At 38.3% G+C, this 20,983-nt stretch overlaps 2 protein-coding genes across 4 annotated transcripts in view; one reads left to right on the top strand and one right to left on the bottom strand.

Annotated features, from left to right (window-relative positions):
- The window catches only part of peb (pebbled), a 96,164-nt gene extending 78,751 nt beyond the window's left edge, over window positions 1-17,413 (top strand). For all 3 annotated transcript variants that reach the window (XM_067355098.1, XM_067355097.1, XM_067355099.1), the window contains 3 exons: window positions 9,068-9,144; window positions 9,457-13,899; window positions 14,255-17,413. In XM_067355098.1, the coding sequence (XP_067211199.1) occupies window positions 9,068-9,144; window positions 9,457-13,899; window positions 14,255-14,851 (5,117 nt within the window). In that variant the 3' untranslated portion in view covers window positions 14,852-17,413. The remainder of the gene's footprint in view (window positions 1-9,067; window positions 9,145-9,456; window positions 13,900-14,254) is intronic.
- Window positions 17,414-18,017: 604 nt separating this feature from the next.
- Window positions 18,018-20,444, bottom strand: LOC105677659 (uncharacterized). Its single transcript, XM_012376420.2, has 2 exons — window positions 20,219-20,444; window positions 18,018-19,036 (listed from the first exon to the last, which is right to left on the bottom strand). Exons 1-2 carry the CDS (start codon window positions 20,289-20,291, stop codon window positions 18,138-18,140), a joined length of 972 nt encoding a protein of 323 aa, XP_012231843.2. The 5' UTR covers window positions 20,292-20,444; the 3' UTR covers window positions 18,018-18,137.
- Window positions 20,445-20,983: the final 539 nt, after the last annotated feature.

Genomic DNA, 20,983 nt, shown 5'->3' with positions numbered 1-20,983 from the left:
TTTAAGCAATTTGGGCAAGAAAACGAATAAATTTTCACGAAAGAAGCAAAAGAAAAAAACTGGAAAAACTATCTATTCAAAAATTAGTCTGAAACACACGAAACGTTTATTTGAAAATTGTTTTTCTATGCAAATTAGCGACTGTTAATTTATTCCTTTTTTTTTCGATAACGATTTCTTGATTGATCGTCACGAGTAAAATGTCTCATCGATGTTCTCAGCGATAATAGCAGAAAGGGGTAGTCTCGAAAGGTCAGAAGTCGCAACGTTGCGACTACGTGTCGAAAATCTAATCTTTCTTTATCAAAAAGTGAGACGAGCAGATAAAGAAATTGGTTCTTATCTTAAAATCTGTTAAAATGTAACCAAGATGAAACTTTATTGATTAGTATACACGATTAAGATATAAAATATATATGTATAACATTTGCTGTATAAAGATTTGAAAGATGTAAGAAAGGTTAATTCTACTAAAGAGAGGCTGCAACGAGTTTCAATTTCAAGATAATAGAATATCTTATTTAAATAAAGTAAATATCTATACATAAGAATTTTGTGCGCATAACTTTCTTTTTTCATAAATATTTGCTTGACAATATTTTTGCATTTTATTTCTTTCATTTAAAAATGCAAAGTTAATTAGAAATAAATAAAGAAAGACAATCGTCGCTTTTTACATTATAATAATAACAATATGTATAACATGAAATGTTTAATATCTCAGCAGTATTGCGCTAATAACTTCAGCGCATCTTAGAATATTACATAACTTTTCTTCTTTTGATCATATTACCAAAATTCATAGAATCTTAATATTTATAGGGTGACTAACCCCGTGTTACTCATCATCAAACACTAATAGCTTTATTATGTCACTGGAATTTGTTAAGCAAGCATGTTAAGATTTTTTCTTTTAAATGTCTTTTCTATCTACATATTGCATGTTTTCCGTTGTACATTTTAAAATATTTTTACTATTTATTTTTGTTTATCATCAAATTCTTTACATACATGCGTATGAAACGTTTTGAACAAAAGGAGATTATGAAATAATTCATGGAATTCGATATTTGTAGAGTATTATATTACACACGTGAATGAATATTATTCGGAAAAAAATTTCTTTCTGCCTGTTAGAGAACACGAGAGATTATACGAGCAGCTCCATGAAACCTGAATTAGGGCGTGGTGCGGAAAGTCAACCGCTCCCTGTTTCACCCTAGCAAAGGGGCGCCCTTTGGCAGCGAGATAGATTAATTAGCGATGTTTATATTGACAAGAAAGTGCACGCGTTTATTAACTCTCAGAACACTCGTCGCGATCATTGAAAAGCTACAATACATAGATACTTGCACACAATGTGTGCATAAATTAATCGTTAAAATAATTTATATTTTTTCAAATTTATTGATACAGAATACAATTACGTTTGTTATACTAGCAAAAAAAAAATACAATGCGTTTGCTATATATTTTCACTGAATTAAATTTTTTGAAACATTTTCTGTAATGACTCTTCTCTTGAATATTTAAAAATAATTAGAAACATTAATTTATCATGATAAATTTGTGTTTAAATAAAACTTTAGCTCGCTAATTTAATTTTGCATGGTGATTATTATCATATATTTTTGCACGAATTGAACATAATCTAATGAAATTCCTATTTAAATGGAAGTTCATCATTTTCGATTTTGTGGCTCGCACGCGGTCTTACTGACATCTCAAATTTGTGCATAGGAGAGAATTTCTCAGCTCTCCATCGCTCGAAATCATCAAGATTATTGTTCGGAGTGAAGTTTTGTGGCAGGAACTTTCTATCTTTTTTAGCGGAAAGCTCGACGTGGATGACACATGATCGATCTCTACACTCGCAGTTAAAGATTAGTCGTCCGCCAACCACACCTATCATCGCTCTTCCGCCCCTACCCCCGAGGCCTTTCGTAAGGTCGGTCTAGGATTTGCATAGGTATTATTACGATGGCAATCTATAGATGCAACGCGGCGGTAGGTAGGTAGGTATGACAACCGCGTCGAGGTACATGCGGAAACACTCGGTTGGGCCACGTATACGAGAGTACTTTGCGTGACATCCTTCGCGGCACCACGAACCGTTCACCCTCCGGCCGACTGTAAAATTAATGACCCACGGCTGCAAATTTTTTGATGAACTTTTTTATACAGTACGTCGTTGCGTCTTGTACAATTCGTCGACTCGCTTCTTCGGAATATTTTTGCGGGCCGAAATAATTAGTTTTTCTTAATATAAACTATTTTCCCATTTAAATTTCTTGCTATTTCGATAGAAATGTTCGATAGAATTTTCTTGTTATTCTTTGAATATTTATATTTGCATTATAATAAGATCGTAAGATTAGGGAAATTCGAATGCATCGCGTGTAAGGTTTGTTTTCACTGTTTTGCGAAAATTTTAAATAAAATTATCGAAACACTTATTTTTCTTAATAGAAAAAGTAAGTTGTGTGTGGAGCCAATGGCGACTAATTTAATTAATAAAAATTGTTAATTTAATTAATAAAAACTGTAATTTTTACGAAAATATAACAAACTTTTTACACACAAATCTAGTACAAAAATTCGAATAGCAATAGATTTTGGACAAAAACCTGTTTAATCAAGTTGCAATGGCTAAGTTTGATTTTTTAATATCAAGAAAATGCACGCAAAGGAAATATTTATTGATAAAGAAAATGAGGAATTTATATTTTCTTCCTATATATTGTCTATATTTTTCTTTGAGCTGTTCGGAATTTTAATGGAATTCTAAAGTGATTTGTATGCGAGTGCATTCTTTATCAGTTATATATATAGATTTTGTTGCACGATCTTCTATCATCTTTTCGGTACACAATGCGAAGATTATTTTCCTATCTTTGAAACTATTCTCAACGTTCAGATATCTAAAATTCAATATTCAAAATCTTGACATTTTGCAGGCAGAAAGGTTTGCAGAAGATTTCTAAACTAGACCAGTTGTATTGTTAAAATGCTTGTAAATTTTTTAAATTTAACCGAGAAAAGATTAAATTTTTCTTTATTAATTTCAAAGTGACAACAAAGCAAATTTCTTCATATCAATGGTAAACATATCATTGGCAATCTGTTAAAGTGAAATTTGAAAAACGATTTGTGTTCTTTCCATTTTCATAAATGCAATATGATCTTGTATTTAAGTACGAAAAAACAGCAGTATAGTGATCAATTAATCCTGTTTCAAGCGTTTTCTTATCTTATCAATATCAAGGAACGCTTTTTTTCTTTCTCTTTACTTTAATTAATTATATAAAGATGATTTAATTTTATTTATTTAAACTGTCACAAAGAAATTTCGAAAACTTCAAGTATAATTAATTAACACCAACGGAAATGAATCTCACTAAAGTCACTGCGTAACAACTCTTGTTATTAGAATAAAATAATTCTTCAAGTTAATACTATCTTAATAGAATTATTTATTTAAAAAATAGTCCGAATTTCAAAGCAAAAATAATGCAAATGTTATTTCACAAACTATGGAGACTATGGATCTTTTTTTCACAAGAAAGTCTAAACTTTATCATTTAATCTTTATTAAAATGTACATAAATTTATCTTGCGTAGTTACTTTTTTTAAACATTGCTGGTACATATTATAGAAAATGGAATATTTAAAAAAAGCAGTAGGCGGAATGAAAAAATTGTTCGTCGATGTGGAATAATTATCCGCAGCAAAGGGTTGCGGCTGATTTCGGATGGAATCGAAGGTTCTTTGGCGAAACCAAGGTTGTCAGAGGAGACGATTCTCGAAACATATTAACCGACCGCCATCGTTGTTCCTCCTGCGTGGTGCGTGGGTGTATCCGAGCGTGGAAGAAGCGGGGATGATGAGGGAGAACTGGACAGATGGCTAGGAGGGGGGAATGACGAAGAGGGAAAGAGGCGCCGTTTGTCGAAAGAGAGAGGAATATGGCAGGGAGGAAAAGGGTTACGAGGACGGGGTAGGAAGGAGTACGGCGGGGAAGGGAGGACGGGGAGAAGGACGAGACGAGCGATTGTGAGTCTGCGGCTGCGGGCAGGAAGGAAGACGGAGACGAGAAAAACATGTAGCGTGATCGTCGACGGCGGCGGCGGCGGCGGACGGATGTCGGCAGCGAGAGAGAAAAGGGGAGACAGAAAGAGAGTGAGAGGGCGGGAGTGTAAGAGACGGGCGAGGGAAGGGGGAGGAAACGGATAAGGAAAGACGGAGAGAGAAGCTAGGGGAGAAAGAAGGAGCGGAGGCCGAGTCCGAGTGAGATAAGAATGAAGGAAAGAACGAAGGGTATATCTGAGTGCGAGATAAAGGGGCTACATAGAGAAAGAGAAGAGCGCGAGCGAGATAAAGTGGAATGCTGAGGCTAAGAGGGGAACTAGGTACGGGCACGAGTTGGTGGGGAGAGCGCGGCGGGTGGCGGAGGAGGGAGAGAAGATAAAAAAAGGCTTTGGGAGAGATGAGAGGCAGCCAATGGCGGCGCGGCACAATGCGGAGTTTCCCCACGCCGTTTCCCACCACGTCTGCTTCAGCACAGCATCCTACGATTTGTAGGAGGCATCGCGCAAGCGAGCGGAAATGCGCATGTACGCCCTCGAGCTGGGCATGACACTGCTCCCTTTTTCCCTCAAGGCTCGCCGAGCGAGGTTCCGCGAGGGTGCATTGCAGATAGGCGTGGCATTCTGGTCCTTCGACTCCCTCGACACCCTCGACTCCCTCGAAACCGTACGGGAATCTCATTGGTTCGTCCGACGAATCGTTCGATTTGTTTGTACGAATAGAAAAATATTCAACAGTCTATTTTTAACAAACTGTTTTCAAGTACTTTGGAAGAGATATATGTTGAAAATATCGTTTACTGCTTTTTTGGGAACTTTTGTATATGTATAATATTGTAGATATAATACTCGTTCGTTAAATTTTGTTCTCGATTTTCGATTTCGAGCAGGATAAGAATAGTGTAATGATGCTTGAATAATCTTCGTCGATCTTCTAAGTATTTTTTTTTTTTCTAATTATTCCGTTCATTGCAAGTTTCACGAACAATAAATAATGTAGTGTACGTCAAAAGGGTATGGAATTAAAAAATATATATACCTTAATATTGAAGTATCAAAAATATAAAGGTATAACGGAAAAAGATGTAGGTTCAACAAAGTTAAACAAAAAAATAAAGTAAAATAAAATTTTGCACTTGTTTATCTGCAGCAGAATAGTTGCAGATTAACAACGCGATTATCTATTTTTTATTACGTCATCTCTCAAGCGAAAATATACTCGTTAGGCATCATTTTCACGATGCTATCTACATGTTATTCAATCTAAGGTGCATTTAATTCGTATTTAATCTCATTACTTGATCATTTGATCTTTGCGAATATTTTTTTCTGTACCTTTATTACGTAAACGCTTTATTACATATGCATTTACGAAGGTGTTTATGTCATCATCATCATTACAAAATATTAAATGTGACTTTCAGCAATGCGCTGGTGAAAGAAATTAACAGAAAAAAATATTTAAAATTTTACAAAATTGAAATACGAGATTAATTTAATTCGTTTAACCTTTAATGAGGTTGTTAAACTATGCGACTCTCAGCTTCGTTATCTGTATTCTTCGGTTTAATCGATGCTAACCATTTTCTAATCTTTCTTGAGTCTGTCAGATTGCCTGGAGTGAAATTTGGTATAGATTCCTAGTTGTCACAATTGGAAATTTTTCCTCCCAGTGCTTTCCATTTCTAACGATCGCGCTGAGACCGAAGACTAATCGTTATGACGTTCCGTGAACCACAAAAACCGATTTCTATTTTTCTTTGTCGCACGTTTCTCATCATCGAACGAACATATTGAGCTTTTTAGTCATGCGCTCTCATAAGATAAGCATATTTCGCTAGACAATCGTAACTTTATAAAAAAAAAATCCCGACAGTCACATCTCAATTCTGCTTTAGTTCAATTCCGATTTAGTTTTTCGTTGGTATACAAAATTAAAAGTTTATTTTGTTAAGGGTATTATATTATAGTAATTAAAATATAGTAATTATACTTTCAGCATCATTGGTTATTCAATTAGAAGCAATTAAGATTGCAAAAAATGAGGAGTCATAAACAACCAGGCACGAGTCAAACCGCGTGCGAAGTTGATCGGACCCGTTTTCTTTCCACTTGACCAGGACGTGCGCGCGTGCACGTGATTTACGCGCATGAATTAAGTTCACCTGCCGACAGGTACGTCTATACGGACGCCTGCCGGGCAGGTTTGTATAGGACCATATGACAACCACTATAGTATAATCGTTTGGTCGGCGGGTAACCGTGTAATGCGATATCTAGGGGGTTAAAGTGCGGTGTCACAAAAAATAAATTATGTTCTCAACATAATTATAACACTTATACGCGTAAAATGTTTGTATTCTTTCAATTTGTATTCTGTGTGATTAAAACTACGCCATTGACGAAACAATTAATACGCGTTATCATAAATGCGCATAAATATCGGCGAATCGACTGCGAAATGCCCGGAAAGAGAATGTGAGACTGTATTACGTCCTTCGACTATTGGAAGTATTGATTATTTTCCATCTACTATTGCATGAACACATCTGTTTTGCATTATTTTCAATTTGATAATAGGCATTCCGTATCACGTTATTATTCGATAGAAAAAAAGAACTGTATTTTATTGTGGAAAATTGGGAATTTTTATTTTTTAGAAATTATTGGTAAATTGATAGATTGAAGATTTCAAGATTTAAAAATGTCAAAAGATTTTTGAAGATTTCACAGTTCAATATATTTACTTCTTTTATTATTAATTGAAAGTTTCTGGAGATACTGTGAACAGTATTAATAATTCGAAAGAATAACTTCAATTTAACGAATCTGAATCTAAACAGATATGAAAGATAGATGAAGACTCTTATTTATCTGTCGAGATCTTACAAGAATTGTCTCATCTCTTTGTTTCTTCTGATATGTTTATTGTGGTTTAGCGAGACGTCTCTCAGCAATTGTTTGATTTTCCTTACCACAGTCTAGCGATTGCGGTTATTAAAGTACAGAATAAAAGTAGGGAAATTCGTCAAAAAAAGATTACTTTTTATCTAATTGTGTGTTTGTATGGATATTTTTATTATATGGATATGTTATTGTCTAGATGTTAAACAAATTCTCGAATTCTACAAGAAATATAAAGAACATTCAAAATAGCTAATATTTACAGATGAAATTAAAATGTTCTCGTAATTTTACTTTGTTTCTCTAAAAATGTAGAGAGAAGTGTGAATCATCACACGGAGATACGTCTCCGAGCGCGAGGCATTGTTTTCTTTATATCATTTCTCTTTATGTCATTTTGCATTATTATTATAACTATTAGTATTTTTAAGAAACTACTCAATGTTCTTAAAAATGATATTCTTATTTTATTTTGAACAAAGTGTAATACAAATTTTCTGAATATTATAATAAGGTGACAAGAAAATCTGTAATTGTATCTTTATTTTTACTGAAATATTATTTTAAATTATATATAATTAAATATATTTCTTTAAATAATATATAATTAAATATTTTATATCAAAAGCGATAGCTTTTGAATATCAAATATGATTTGGAGTCTCTCGTTACAATATCCAGCTTTACTCGATAAAGCTCCTCTTATGTCATACAAGTCAAACAGTATTATTTATACTGTTGCAACAAATTTAAGCAATTACTTCAAACTTTGCAAATAAATAAATAATATCGATTAATCTTTGATTGATAATACATGTAACTAGTTGTAGGCTCGTCTTTATCACAAAATCGTTATCAGTTTATCTCACTGAAAATGAAGAGTCTCGTCATAGTCTTTTATAGAATTTTTATTAAACTTGAAACTCGTTGATAAGAAAACAGTCCGAATGATCAAAATTCCAGTCCGCGTTAGCGTGCCAACTCATAGTCTTTATCTCACCTCGCATCCTAAGCGGTAGCCTAATCGTCGACCTCTCGAGATGCTCGCTGCGTTCTCCAAAAGCGTGTAAATAGAATAGACCGTCGACTCGCGGTTAGAGTATCGGGCGAGGACGTTGATAAATGTTATTGTCCCGGCTCCATCTGCGGTTCGGTCTGGGTATCAGCTTCCGGAACACTTAGTCAGATTTGTGTCCTGTCCCGCCGCTGACATATTTTTCTTTAGCCCAGTAAGGCTTCAACACAGAGAATCAACACCGGCGGATCCGGTGGACTCCTGTTTATCCGCGGTTTTAAGACCATTCGCGCATCAGTCTGCATGACATTTCAACATTATTACATTACTACAAACAACTAACGAAGTTTGCATTATACTCTAATGATTGTATTAAAGATCACGCTTTGCGAGCAGAGTCTTGGTATTTTTGCTGTTGCAGAAGCTTTCTAATAATTTCGTAATCCTTTAAATTTCTTTTAATAGAACTTAATAATTTTTTTGAAAATTGCATAATTGATATTTTTATACTATGTAAGCATAAATCTTCGTGAATTGCATTGTACTTCGTAAATTGCGTGATAGTAGAATGTAAGAAAAATTTATTGCGTGATAATGTTTTCTTCTAAGACGTAAAACTGCTGCAAATCGAGGACTTTTCGCAAAGAAGAATAAATAAATAAAATAAAATGTAGATAATGATGGATTTAAGCCGCAGCAGTTGTTTCAATTTAGAAATCTACAACTCGCTCGTTATATCCGAAGTGTCTCGGTTTTCCTGTTTCGTCAGCAGATTTGTGGTCCAGAATGATCGTACTTGCTTCGCGGGTTTTTCCGGTCTTCGTAAAATTCCTGTTGAGAAATGATTTCATAAGAAGTCGCAACATAAAACTCAGTTTTTTTTTTTTAAAGCAATTGCGTACAAACACGTCATTTTCAATCAAACATTAATTAAAGTAATATTTACAGTAATTGATAAACACAGACTGCAATCTTACTCTTTGCGTCTTATTGCTTAATTATGTGCGTCATTATTTCACATTTAATCTACTGTTTCATTGACACATATTTATTACATTACAGAAACTGGATCCGAGAACGGACCTGATCAAGAACAGGAAAACGAAACACAAGTTGATGCAGCTTCACCGTTGTCAAGCGTAAGTGTTAATAATAATAATAATTTAAGTGTTAATTATACTAATAATTTAACGTCTATAATAAGTTGTAATAATTTAATTGAAAAACTGAGCCTAATTAAAAATTCTTTTTAAAGTTGCAATAAATTAAACAACGATTCTAAAAGTAAAAACTCAAAAATTTAATAACAGAGATAAATGATTTAGATAGTACATTAATATACAAAGCAAAATAACAACAAGAATGAACATACTCTCTTCTTCTCGACGACATTGCGCGCGTAGTGCGTATTTCGCAGCGTATTTCATTCGCATATTTTTCCTCGAAAATAGGTCGAGCTGTCAGAGAACGGCGCGCATCCATGCCCGACGTGTCCATCGGTGCTTTCCAGTTCCCACGAACTAACAAATCATCTGCGCGGCCACAACTCACCTCGCAGCACAGACTGCAGCGGCGAGGAAGATTACAGCTGCGGCGTTTGCAACAAGGTGCTCAGCTCGGCGAGCTCGCTGGATCGACACGTGCTGGTGCACTCGGGCGAGCGACCGTTCAAGTGCAAATATTGCGACATGTCGTTCACGACGAACGGCAACATGAACCGACATGTGCGTTGCACTCATCGGGTCGTGTCGCCGAACAGTTGCACAGACTCCGAGGGCAGCAGCGGCTCGGACAGGCCGGCGACGACGAATCAAGATGAATACAACAACAACGACATAGCCAGGCGCAATTCGCCAGATCTGATGGACGAGCGGCAGCAACCGTCGCCGAGCAATAAGCGAAAGTGCCCGGACGAAGATGCTAGCGACACGGAAGATCAAAGGCGGCACAAGATCCTTATGAATGACTCCAGAATGATGATCAAGTGCCGGCCGGAGGAGGAGCAGAAGGCTTTTGGCTGTCCAATTTGCGGTCAGGACTTCGTGACCAGCGCGATCCTGGAGTCTCATATGGAGCGCGTGCACCCGGAATCCCCGGCTAGATGCGATATCTGTAACGAATCTTTCAAGAACCACCGCGTGTTGAATCTCCATCGTTCGATGACGCATTACAAGAAGAACTGCGACGGTGGCAACAGCCGGAACCCGCGTAACACCGTCGACGGCTTCCGAGATCTGACGTTCATCGATTTCTCGTCAACCAAGTTCGCGGCGATCGCCCGGGCGATGTGCGAGCGGGAGCTGCACCGGCCAGCCTCCGGCGAGGCTAACACGTTCCAGTGCATGAAGTGTCTGCACGCGTTTCCCTGCCGGCAGGCGCAGATGGCTCACGAGAAGGAGTGCAGGGGACCGTACAAGAACAAGAGAAACAACAACGACAACAACAATAACAACGAGTACAATCGAACCAACAATAATCTCGAAACGGAACTGGACGTGCCATCGCCGCAACTTGACGACCCGAAGACGAGGCGCGAGGCGTTTTTCGCTGTGCTGGATTTGAAGAATAAGTACAATTCGACGCACGAGCCGAGGGAACCGAGAGAACCGAAGGAAACCAAAGAACCGAAGGAAACGAAGGATCTAGCGGACATTCCGAGCATCTTGTCCGTGAGTCTGAACGGGCTGCAGACGTTCCCTCGCTCGGACGCCAGCACACCCGAGAGCAACATCAAATTCAATCCGAGCGTCGGGTCGTCGGGCTCCTCGGGCGCTTGCTCCTCCGAGTACAACGAGGAAGAGGCGCAGGACGCCTTCACCGCGGAGTTCCGCAAGATGAAGCTGAAGGGCGAATTTCCTTGCAGGCTGTGCAAGTCCGTGTTTCCGAATCTACGAGCGCTCAAGGGACACAATCGCGCGCACATGAACGTGGAGCAGGGGATGCCGTATCCGTGCAACATGTGTCCGTTCACGAGCACCGACAAGCAGGCGCTGCTGAAGCATCTGAGATCGCACAACGGCGACCGGCCGTTCGAGTGCTCCCTCTGCAACTACGCGTTCACCACCAAAGCGAATTGCGAGAGGCACGTGAAGAATCGTCACGGCAAGATCAGCAAGGAGGAGGTGAAGAACGCGCTGATTTATCATCCGAGCGAGGACTCGACGAACGACAATGTCGAGAGGAGCTCGCCCAGAGTCGTCAGGGAGGACGTGCGCAAGACTCTCGTTTATCCGAACGAGCGCGAAGAGGGCGCTCAACAGCAGCAAATGCATTATCCGCCCGTGCCGATCGACTGTAATCCCGGACCGTCGAACGTCCGCGCCGAGATACTGATAAATCGCTACGAGAAGCCCGACATATTTCCCATGCCGGCGAAAATACAGGCTCTCAATCTCGTGAAGAGAACCGCCGATGAGATGAGCATGCCGCACGATCTGATCGTGAAGGCCAATTATTCGAAGCTCGACGAAGACGTTGAGTCGAGATCGTCGGACGGCAGCGTGTCTCTAGTCAGTGATGCCAAAACAGATACACACCAAAGAATTCAAGCCACTCCGATTAACTTGACGAAATCGTCGGCGAGCTCGGCGATGAATTCGGGCGAGGACAGTCCGTTGGATCTGTCGATGGACGTTCTGGATCTGAGCAGAAAGCGGAAGAGGGACATCGAGGACACCGGCTCCCAGGAGGAGAAGCGGTTCAAGAGCAACCAGTCGGAATTGTATGCGAATCCAGCGCTGCTGTTGACGCAAGCGCTGCTGAACAGAGCTTGCGAGAGCTCGCCGACGACGTCGCTCGAAAACTTCTACGCGAATACTCTCTATCGTAATCTCGGCACGTTGACCGGCGCGGGCATGATACCGGCGACGTACTTCCTGCCGCACATGTTCGGCCAAGCTGAATTGGCCGCGAAAGGCAGGCTGCAGAAGGAGCTGGTCAGGGGCTTGCAGTTGACCGGCGGCGGCACTCTGCCGATGGATCCATCGTTGCCGAGCACGAGTTACGCGGCGTATTCGCAGGCGAGGGATGTCGTCCCGCAAACCTCGAGCGAGCAGACCGCCTATGCGAGCTTGATGAACGCGCAAACAGCGGCGAGCCGCGACAAAGCGGACAGCATTCCGTCGAACGATCCTGTGAAGATGGTGCTCAAGAACGGCGTGCTGATTCCCAAGCAAAAGCAGCGGAGATACCGAACCGAGAGACCGTTCCACTGCGAGCACTGCACGGCGAGATTCACGCTGAGGAGCAACATGGAGCGACACATCAAGCAGCAACATCCTCAGTATTGGAGCCAGAGACCGCGCGGCGGGCATTCGACCAGAGGCAGACCACCCGCGAGCCATCCGACTATGGTGCAAACTCCTGGCCCGTCCACCTCGCAAGTGGCGCAATCGTATCCGAATATTCTGCCGAGCGTCGAGTCGCCGAGTATGGTCCCTCCGGCGGAGTACAGCACGCATCCCATCTCAGATCAAGTGAAGTATGCGATTTTGGCGCAACAGTTGAAAGCTAATAAAATAGAGGACAACGATACGGATGACGAGATGGTGATAGACGAAGAGTCAGGCGATAACAGAGACGCTCAGGAGTCGCAAGTTCAACGCGAATCTGGCACGAGCTTGCTGAGAGATCAACTTGAAAGCAACGAAGGCGTCAAAGACGTTGTCGTGAAGACGGAAATGGCCGAACCGGCGGAAGAAACGTCGGAAGAGTCTCCTAACGAAGAGGAGGCGCACAATAGCGAGATCAAGTCGGAAGAATCCGCGGCCGCTGAGAGCAAGCCAATACGCACTGAAGAAACGACTGCGGCGGAATCCGCTGGAAGGCAGCAAACCAAGCTCGAGGACGGAACACCCGATCTCGCCAGCGTCTCAAAGCTCTTGGACAACGCGTCTCAGCAGTATCAACAATTTCAGCCGCAGTACTTGACTGACGAGGACGAGGGTCCCGTGGCGTCGACCAGCGGCAACAATTCCGGCAGCGAGAAATCCGACTCTGTGAATTCGAACTCCGGGAGCACGTGTTCGTCGAACAAGAAGAGGAAGAAGAAGAAGAAGTCCGCGTATTCGATGGCGCCGAATCGAGTTGTGTGCCCTTACTGTCAGCGTCAGTTCCCTTGGACTTCGTCGTTGCGACGACACATTCTCACTCACACCGGTCAGAAGCCGTACCAATGTATGCACTGCTCACATCACTTCACCACCAAGTCCAATTGCGACCGACACTTGCTGAGGAAGCACAAGGCGAAGGCGAATAAAATGCGCCGCGCTAGGAACTCCTCCTCGCCGGACGTGCAAGTGGCCACCGGCAACAGCAGCGCGAGCAGCAACACGTTCTCCATGAGAAACGTGCCCGAGAGACCGTACAAGTGTAATCAATGCCCGAGCTCGACATTCTCCACGTTAGGCAATCTGAAGAAGCACCGGTCGACGAAACATCGCAAGGCCGCGTCTCGATCGGAATCCAGCGATCAGCAGAACAGCCCGCCGCAGTGCGCCGCGCAGAACGACCAGAGCGATTACGAAAGCCGTTCGTCAAGCGCGTCCGAGAACATGGAGAACTCGTCCGCGACCGCCGCCACCGCCAAATCGAATTCCAACACGTCGCCTACGATAAATAACGAGGGCACCAAGTCGCGCAAATCGCCTAGATCGTCACCGGGTCCTGGTGACGTTCCCTTTAAATGCTACCTGTGCGACAGCGGCTTCTCCGAACGCCAAGACTGCTTGGACCATATCAAGGTACATCACAAACGCTCATACGAGATGCTGAAGGCCAAAGGCGCTCTCGAAATGAATATAGATGCGGCCGAAGATCAGATATCCGCAGCGCAGCAACATCTCAGCGACGGCGAGGAAAAGAAAGGCCGTTTTCCCGACTACAGCAATAGAAAGGTAATAAGATATAATGAAACTGTCGAAGATAAAAAAATATTGTTATTTACGTCACTTGAATATTATTTGAAAAAGAATTGTTTTACATTTTGTTTATTCCTCAAAAGGTTTGAAAGTATTTTTTCACATAAAATGCGACTACTTTTTATAAAATATTTTAAAACAGTCAACAGCTTAATATTTTATTCAAAATTTGAAAGAGAATTGCTCGTGTACTTTGTTTTGTATATGTTTCACAAGATTTTGAACTACAGCATTTTTTATTTTTTAAAATCCATCAATCTCTTTAGATATCTCGAAAAAATCAAGCTAGCGATATTCGTGGAATGTACATAACATCCTTCTATCTCTCCAGGTCGTGTGCGCTTTCTGCATGAGACGATTTTGGTCCGCGGAAGATCTTCGGCGTCACATGAGAACCCACACGGGCGAGAGGCCCTTCGCATGCGATATCTGCACTAGGAAATTCACGCTGAAGCATAGCATGCTGCGTCATCGCAAGAAGCACGAATCGGTGGATTCCTCCATGTACATAGGCAACAGCGGTGACGAGGAGATCTCGCCTGCGCAGCCACCGACGATAACCCCCAGGAGTCAGCAGCATTCGCCGATCTCCACGAACACCAGCAGACCCCGCACTCAGGACAGAATATCCCTGCCGACCGTCGCGGCGGTCGCAACGGCGGATGCGGCACCCTGCGCATTGATGCGATATAATCACTACGATAACATGGCCACTCTCTCCGGCAGAATGGCAAACGACGGTACGCAGAGCACCGCTCCTGCCTCTCTGCCGTCCCCGCCACCACCTACGGAAGCACCCGGCGAGAGCGGAGACAACGATCTGATTTCGAACTTGTTGGGAATACGCGAGAAAGGTTTGCTCGACAAAGTTCTTCTAAGTTCGGCGGACGACGCGGCGAAGCTGCTGGGTGTTAATCACAGCGAGTGATAAATTTTTGGGGATAAAAAAACGTGGTACGATCGAATATATCGCGGCCGCGTGAGCAAGTACTTATGAAAACTTACTTTTTAACGCGCGAAATCATGATGCATCCGCAATGTAGTCATAATCACCTGAAATTTGAAATATATCTAAATGTATGTATAATCTGTATATACATAACACAAATACTTTCAGACCGAAGATATAAAAGTGATAATGAATGATTCAAAGAAAGTTGTAACTAAAATAGCGGAGTTCTTCTGTACGTAATATGATCGTTCTCTCCATGAATTTTATTCTATTAGAAAAACTGCGAAACTACGGTGTTTTATACGAATACGTGTGATAAATTAATAAGAAACTTTTTTTTTATAACGAATTGATAGGGAAAGTTTTTTGTAGAAATGTATGGGGGATCTAAGCATTCAGTCGCGTCATTGATTGTAGTTAAGCGATTATCTTCCATATATTCTAAATTTTTTTCTGCGTTTTTTGGTCACGTCAATAATTGAAAATGACCATCTATGTACCATGACCCTTAAATTATTCGTCGAGTTCTTCAATCCTTTAATTAAGATTCACGATCGTGCCTTACATCTTTTATCAATTTATCGCACGTATTGTATAAAGTATTTTCTAGATCTTTTTCTGTCGAAATAATTTTTAGAGAAATTATTTTTTCACAATACTTCATTTAAACTTTAATTTAAATATATTAAGGCTGAAATAATGAAATAAATTCAAAGGAATAAATGAGAAGCTATATAGAATAAAATCCGGACCGAACAATACACGTTCTTGACACAAGTTCTTTTTTTTATGAAAAATTTTATGAAAATGAGAAAATATAAGGAGAAAATAAGGATTTGTACATCTTTTCTGTATTACATTTTCTTTGAATAGATTTAATATATGATTACGATCATATCGCTTTATTCGCCGTATAGGCATCACGATTTCGCGAGGGTAAGCGCTTGTTAAAAGTTTTTATAAGTATCTTGCTACAATTATAACGATAAATTTATCAATAATCTTCTTCTGACATGTGCATTAGAAATTGAGAGAATAACGTGTGTGTTTGTATTTTGTTTCACACAGTATTAGACGTAGTTCGTGATACACAATCGCAAATTTTCAATTTTCTCATTGCCGATACAATCGTAGCAGGATATTTATAAAATATATAAAAATAATGCTGGTTTTTTTTTTTTTAAAGAACTAAATTTATAAATATCCTGTAAAAATTTTCTCAGTCGATCACTTCTGCGAAGTTTCTATCGCGAGAAAGTGACCATTGCATTTAAACCCAAAGAATTCATTTGACGAAATGAATTAAGCTAGCCATATGCACTAGGATTTTATTTATTGTTAGTCATGTATTTCTACAAGAGTGAGAGAAGTGTAAGGTGCGAATGTAACTGATATATAAGCATTATTCCGATGTGTTTAGAAACTATGTTCGTCGACGAACCGCGCTCGGATGTTCCGCGGAAATGTTTCCGACTATGTCTCATATCTGCGGAAAATTCGAAAATGACTTTACACGTGTTAAAGGAACTCGCTCGCCTCTTTAAAAAAATAAAAAAATAAAAATCGTGAATGTGATTCTAAGTTATATCGGTATATCAATCGTGTCGATATTATATTTTACTCTCTTCCTTTTCGAGGGGACACGAGCGAGGCGAGATGTAATTTTCACACGGATAACGAGCTGTGGAAATGCGCAGAGCAATATAGCGAAGAGTTGTATCACTACCAATTAGATTGTAATATCTCATAGCGTTAAAGTTTAGTGTATATAGATAGCTCGATTATACTTCGCGAATGCTATTATACCAAATAATTAACTTGATTATTGAGGTAGATAGACCCTTAGATATTAGCGTGAGATGAGTAGACGGCGGATTTAACTAGGCCAAAGGGAAACGACTTGTATTTCTTACTCCTTCACCTTATTCAGTTCACTTTGTTGTTCGTTTTGTGCTTCTACGCAGTCTCGTTCCGGCTTTACTTATATCACATCCTCTCTTTCCCTCGATCTCCATATTCTCTTAGACATATGATATTTATTATTTTATAGCGGAGACAATTGTACGCGGCTATCAGTGGCTATATGTTTTAGCCGATCCTAAACCGAGATTGGGAATAACATCTGGCAACGTCGTTCTTGATCTCGTCTCGGCGCATTCTTCTATGTTTCTGTCGCAGAATATTTATAAAATTCAATACTTTTATTAAAAAAAAAAAAAAAATTTAGTCTTTATACGAAACGTCATTTTTTTTTGGCGTTTTATAAAGCCTAGATTTATTTTTATAAAAGTGAAATATTCTGTGTTAGACACATCACACGCCGGTATATTAACTATATTGTGCATATAGAGTATGCTGAAGGAAAACTATATTTACTAAAGCGAGCGAATCCATTTGAATCTTTCGAGTGTCATTTTCCTTGATTATTGCGAAAATTAAGGTATCAAGTAATCATTGTAGCGCACTCGTACATGGATATAAGTTGTATTCTCTGATTTAAACCAGGAATAAAATAAACGGTACGCAATAAAAAATCAAGTGTGATGATTATCTTTAATTTTCTTTCATTTGCAGCTTAATCTCAAACTCTTAAATCTAGTAATCAATTTTTAGAATAAATGTGCGCGCTTTCTAAATCAATTTGTAACTTCATTACTAACTACATTTAATTGCATCGATAAATATGAAAAACTTATATTAGATGTTATATCTAAATACTATAGAAAGCCCTTAAAAATTAGTAACATAGTTTATTAAACAAATTTAAATGTTTTATAGCTGCTCTTGGAAGTTAAATTGATATAAAAATTAAAATTAGAAATCAAATTTTGGATTTATTTTCTTTCAAAGATGGATACTTACTGATGGAATTAATTATTTTTAAGCGATTATTTTATTCAGTCTTTTATATTTTTATTATTTTTTTAAATATATTTTCAATTGAATAAACAATAGAAACCGTACAAGAATGAATTTAGCTTATACAATTCTAACAGATGCACGTCGGCGAAATTGTACATCAGTATCTATACTAAATTAATCTATAAATTAAATTAATATCTCAATCAAATAAAATTCATTATCTTTTCTTAAAACTTTGAATTAGATATTAAAACAGACTAGTAATAAAGAAAACTTGACAAAACGTTTCTTCATATTTAATAACAAAAAGATAAAATATAATGAATGACAAAATAAAATAGGCATTGTCTTATATTAGTTTAAAGGAACAAAATTGCGTGAATAGAATCATTATATATTTCTATAAAGACAGACGTTGCAGCTTATCCGTCAACTCTGAAGATGAATCGGCAATAAAAAGCAACTTTCCTTTCTGCGTGCCCAACAGCACCTTATGCATATTTGTCAGATAGTGTATTATGTCCTGTTTCGTAAGATACGGTGCCTTGCCGCCATCCTCGTAAATCAGGAACCATTCGGTTATGTTCTTATATAGATCGTTGTAAAAAATCTGCGGACTATGGAAGACTTTGCTCATCTCCTTTGTGATCAATTCTTCCATTTCAGGTTCCGGAGGTTGGTCCACCATAAATACCACTTTCTTCAAAAAGCCCAATATAATCCTGTCATCCGAACGGCAATTTTGTCGCAAGGCCATCATTATGCATGGTTCAGTTTGGACCATGTTTGTATCGATGCGATACTGCTTGCCTTTTCCTTCAAAGCCGATGATCTCGTCCTCCTTTACTGGTATCAGAAATCTAAGTGACTCTCCAAGGCCTCTATTCGTAAAAATGATCAAATCTTTTATTTGTTCAGGCTTAATACTTTCTTTACCAGTGATTATACCCAGATAAGCCTTGAACAAATATAACAAACTGAATTGACGCTCATTTTTTTGCATGGATGTTAAAGTGGTCATGTTTATCTTCGTTTTCTTTGACATTTTCAGCTTAATTTGCACGAAACGGTACATGTATTGGGGAGTAGCCTCGTCTTTATTATTAATTTTATATTTCAGAACTAAATCATGAAATCCGCGTGCGTTGCGCATCTCCGTGGCCAACAACCAGTCATTCATATCGTCCTTGCGCATCAGCTTCCATGCCACCCACGTCAACATTTTTATTTGATACGTGATTCCACGCGTCACACCATTTTTCAAATAAGCAGCTGCATATTGCTCTTTCAATACTGGTGCTGTGAAATTAATCGTTCACATCATTAAAGCGCCAAGATGACAATAGAAATTTATAACGATGAAAAATAATAGGAATAATTTTGGAAATATAAAAAATTAGGAATATACACATAGTTTCAATATATTAAATATATAAGTTTATGTCATATTAATATAAATTAATTAATGCATTCATATATATTATATATTTTAAATAAATATCTATGATCTCTGGTAAATTTAGATATGATAAATGTATAAATTGTAAATGTATTAATTACGAGAACGAGATTAACCAAGCTATAATCTAAAAAAAGTAATTTAACACCATAAAAAAGAAATACAAGAGTCGAGTGATATATGATCTTTTGCGATAAGATATGATTCTGTGCGAAGCATGCTATATTCATTGTCAATGTTCTTCGTTAAATATCGCAACCCTATTTATTTTAATGGATAAAAAAATCTATAATGAAGTAATTAATATCAAATAGATGAGATAAATTTAATTCAAATTTTTATAGCTCTGACAAAATGTTTTATATTAATTTATTTATTTTTAAACATTAAATTATATTATTAACAATAATTACAATCTTTTTATAGCAATTAACACATCACTAATTTGCAAAATTTGAAATAATTATGACAACTGTAATGTGCTATAAGTTATTTATGATTGATTTATCGACGAGAAACTTTATGAATTTGCATTGTTATGCAAACGAAAGATTCAAAGGCACGAAGCAAAGTCGATAATTGAAATATGTCATTCTTTACTGAATTAGGAAAAAAAATCATATCCTGTATAATGTATCTTAATTCTTTTCTTTATGTTTCTATTTTTAGAGTTGACTCCATACGATGCATTCAACGAGACAAGATTAAATTGTACGTATAGCTACTATATGAAATGTAACAAATTGATAAAATTCAGACGACTAAGATAATTTTTAACGGAAACAGCGTATATCACTATATGCAGGTCCATTATATCGACACAATGTGCTTTGTTAAAGCGACAAAGTACGATAAAGCGAATGATGAAACTACGTCACAATTAAATTCTCAGCGATCGTTGTATTTATTGCAAATGTGAATAACAAAGTTCGTAGCAAAGTTTCTAGAAAGAATTAGTATGCACACAAAAGAATTTTGTCTTCAATGCATTGTCTCTACGTAGAATATCATAAAATACTGACCGCTTACAATACCGTTGGTTTTAGTATCCTCCTTTTGATCGATTTCCACCTCGCTTTTAATTAACTTTTCCATGATGTATCACCAATTTGTGTAGCTAGCACTGTCTCGTAAAATGCAGCACGTTCCTACTTATATGTACGGCGGTCTTCTGCAGACTAGAAGGATCTTTGAGGAACAATGAAGCCACATGGAACCTCTCTGATGCAACTGCTGCTAGGAGGGGAGAGTTAAGAGTCGAATGGTTGAGAGCCTGTCGTCGAGAAATATTTATAAACAAAAGCGATAAAAAGGATGACTGAGAAGTAGAAGTGAGTAAGAGACCGAGTTGGATGGATTTTTCTTAACGATAGATTTTCTAAGAAATATTTCTCATTTGTTGGCTAAATTTAAACTCAATATGAAATAAAACATGAGCACAATAAGAATTTTACGATTGTATAAATGTCGATAATCAGAAATTTATAATTATTTTGTATATAATTATGTATGAATGTATATTCTTTGAATAATTACAATTATAATGGTTATAAATTAGTAACTATTTAAATATTTTATTATTTAAGAAATGTTTTATTACTATTCTAGAAAGAACGATATATTGCGTTTGCAATGATAAAGATCGGTACTTCCTAGTAAAGATAGATAATAAATATCAATAATAGTAGAAGTGACAATTAGTATTTTTCAAGTTATCGATACTTATGAATCATACAATAAAGGTTGGGGAAGAACCTTGGTGGAAAAAAAAGAGAAGCTATGTGCTT

Source organism: Linepithema humile, chromosome 5, assembly GCF_040581485.1.
Source record: "Linepithema humile isolate Giens D197 chromosome 5, Lhum_UNIL_v1.0, whole genome shotgun sequence".
Lineage (NCBI taxonomy): Eukaryota > Metazoa > Arthropoda > Insecta > Hymenoptera > Formicidae > Linepithema > Linepithema humile.
The sequence above is the reverse complement of the archived record's forward strand: the minus strand, read 5'-3'. Positions and strand labels throughout refer to the sequence as shown.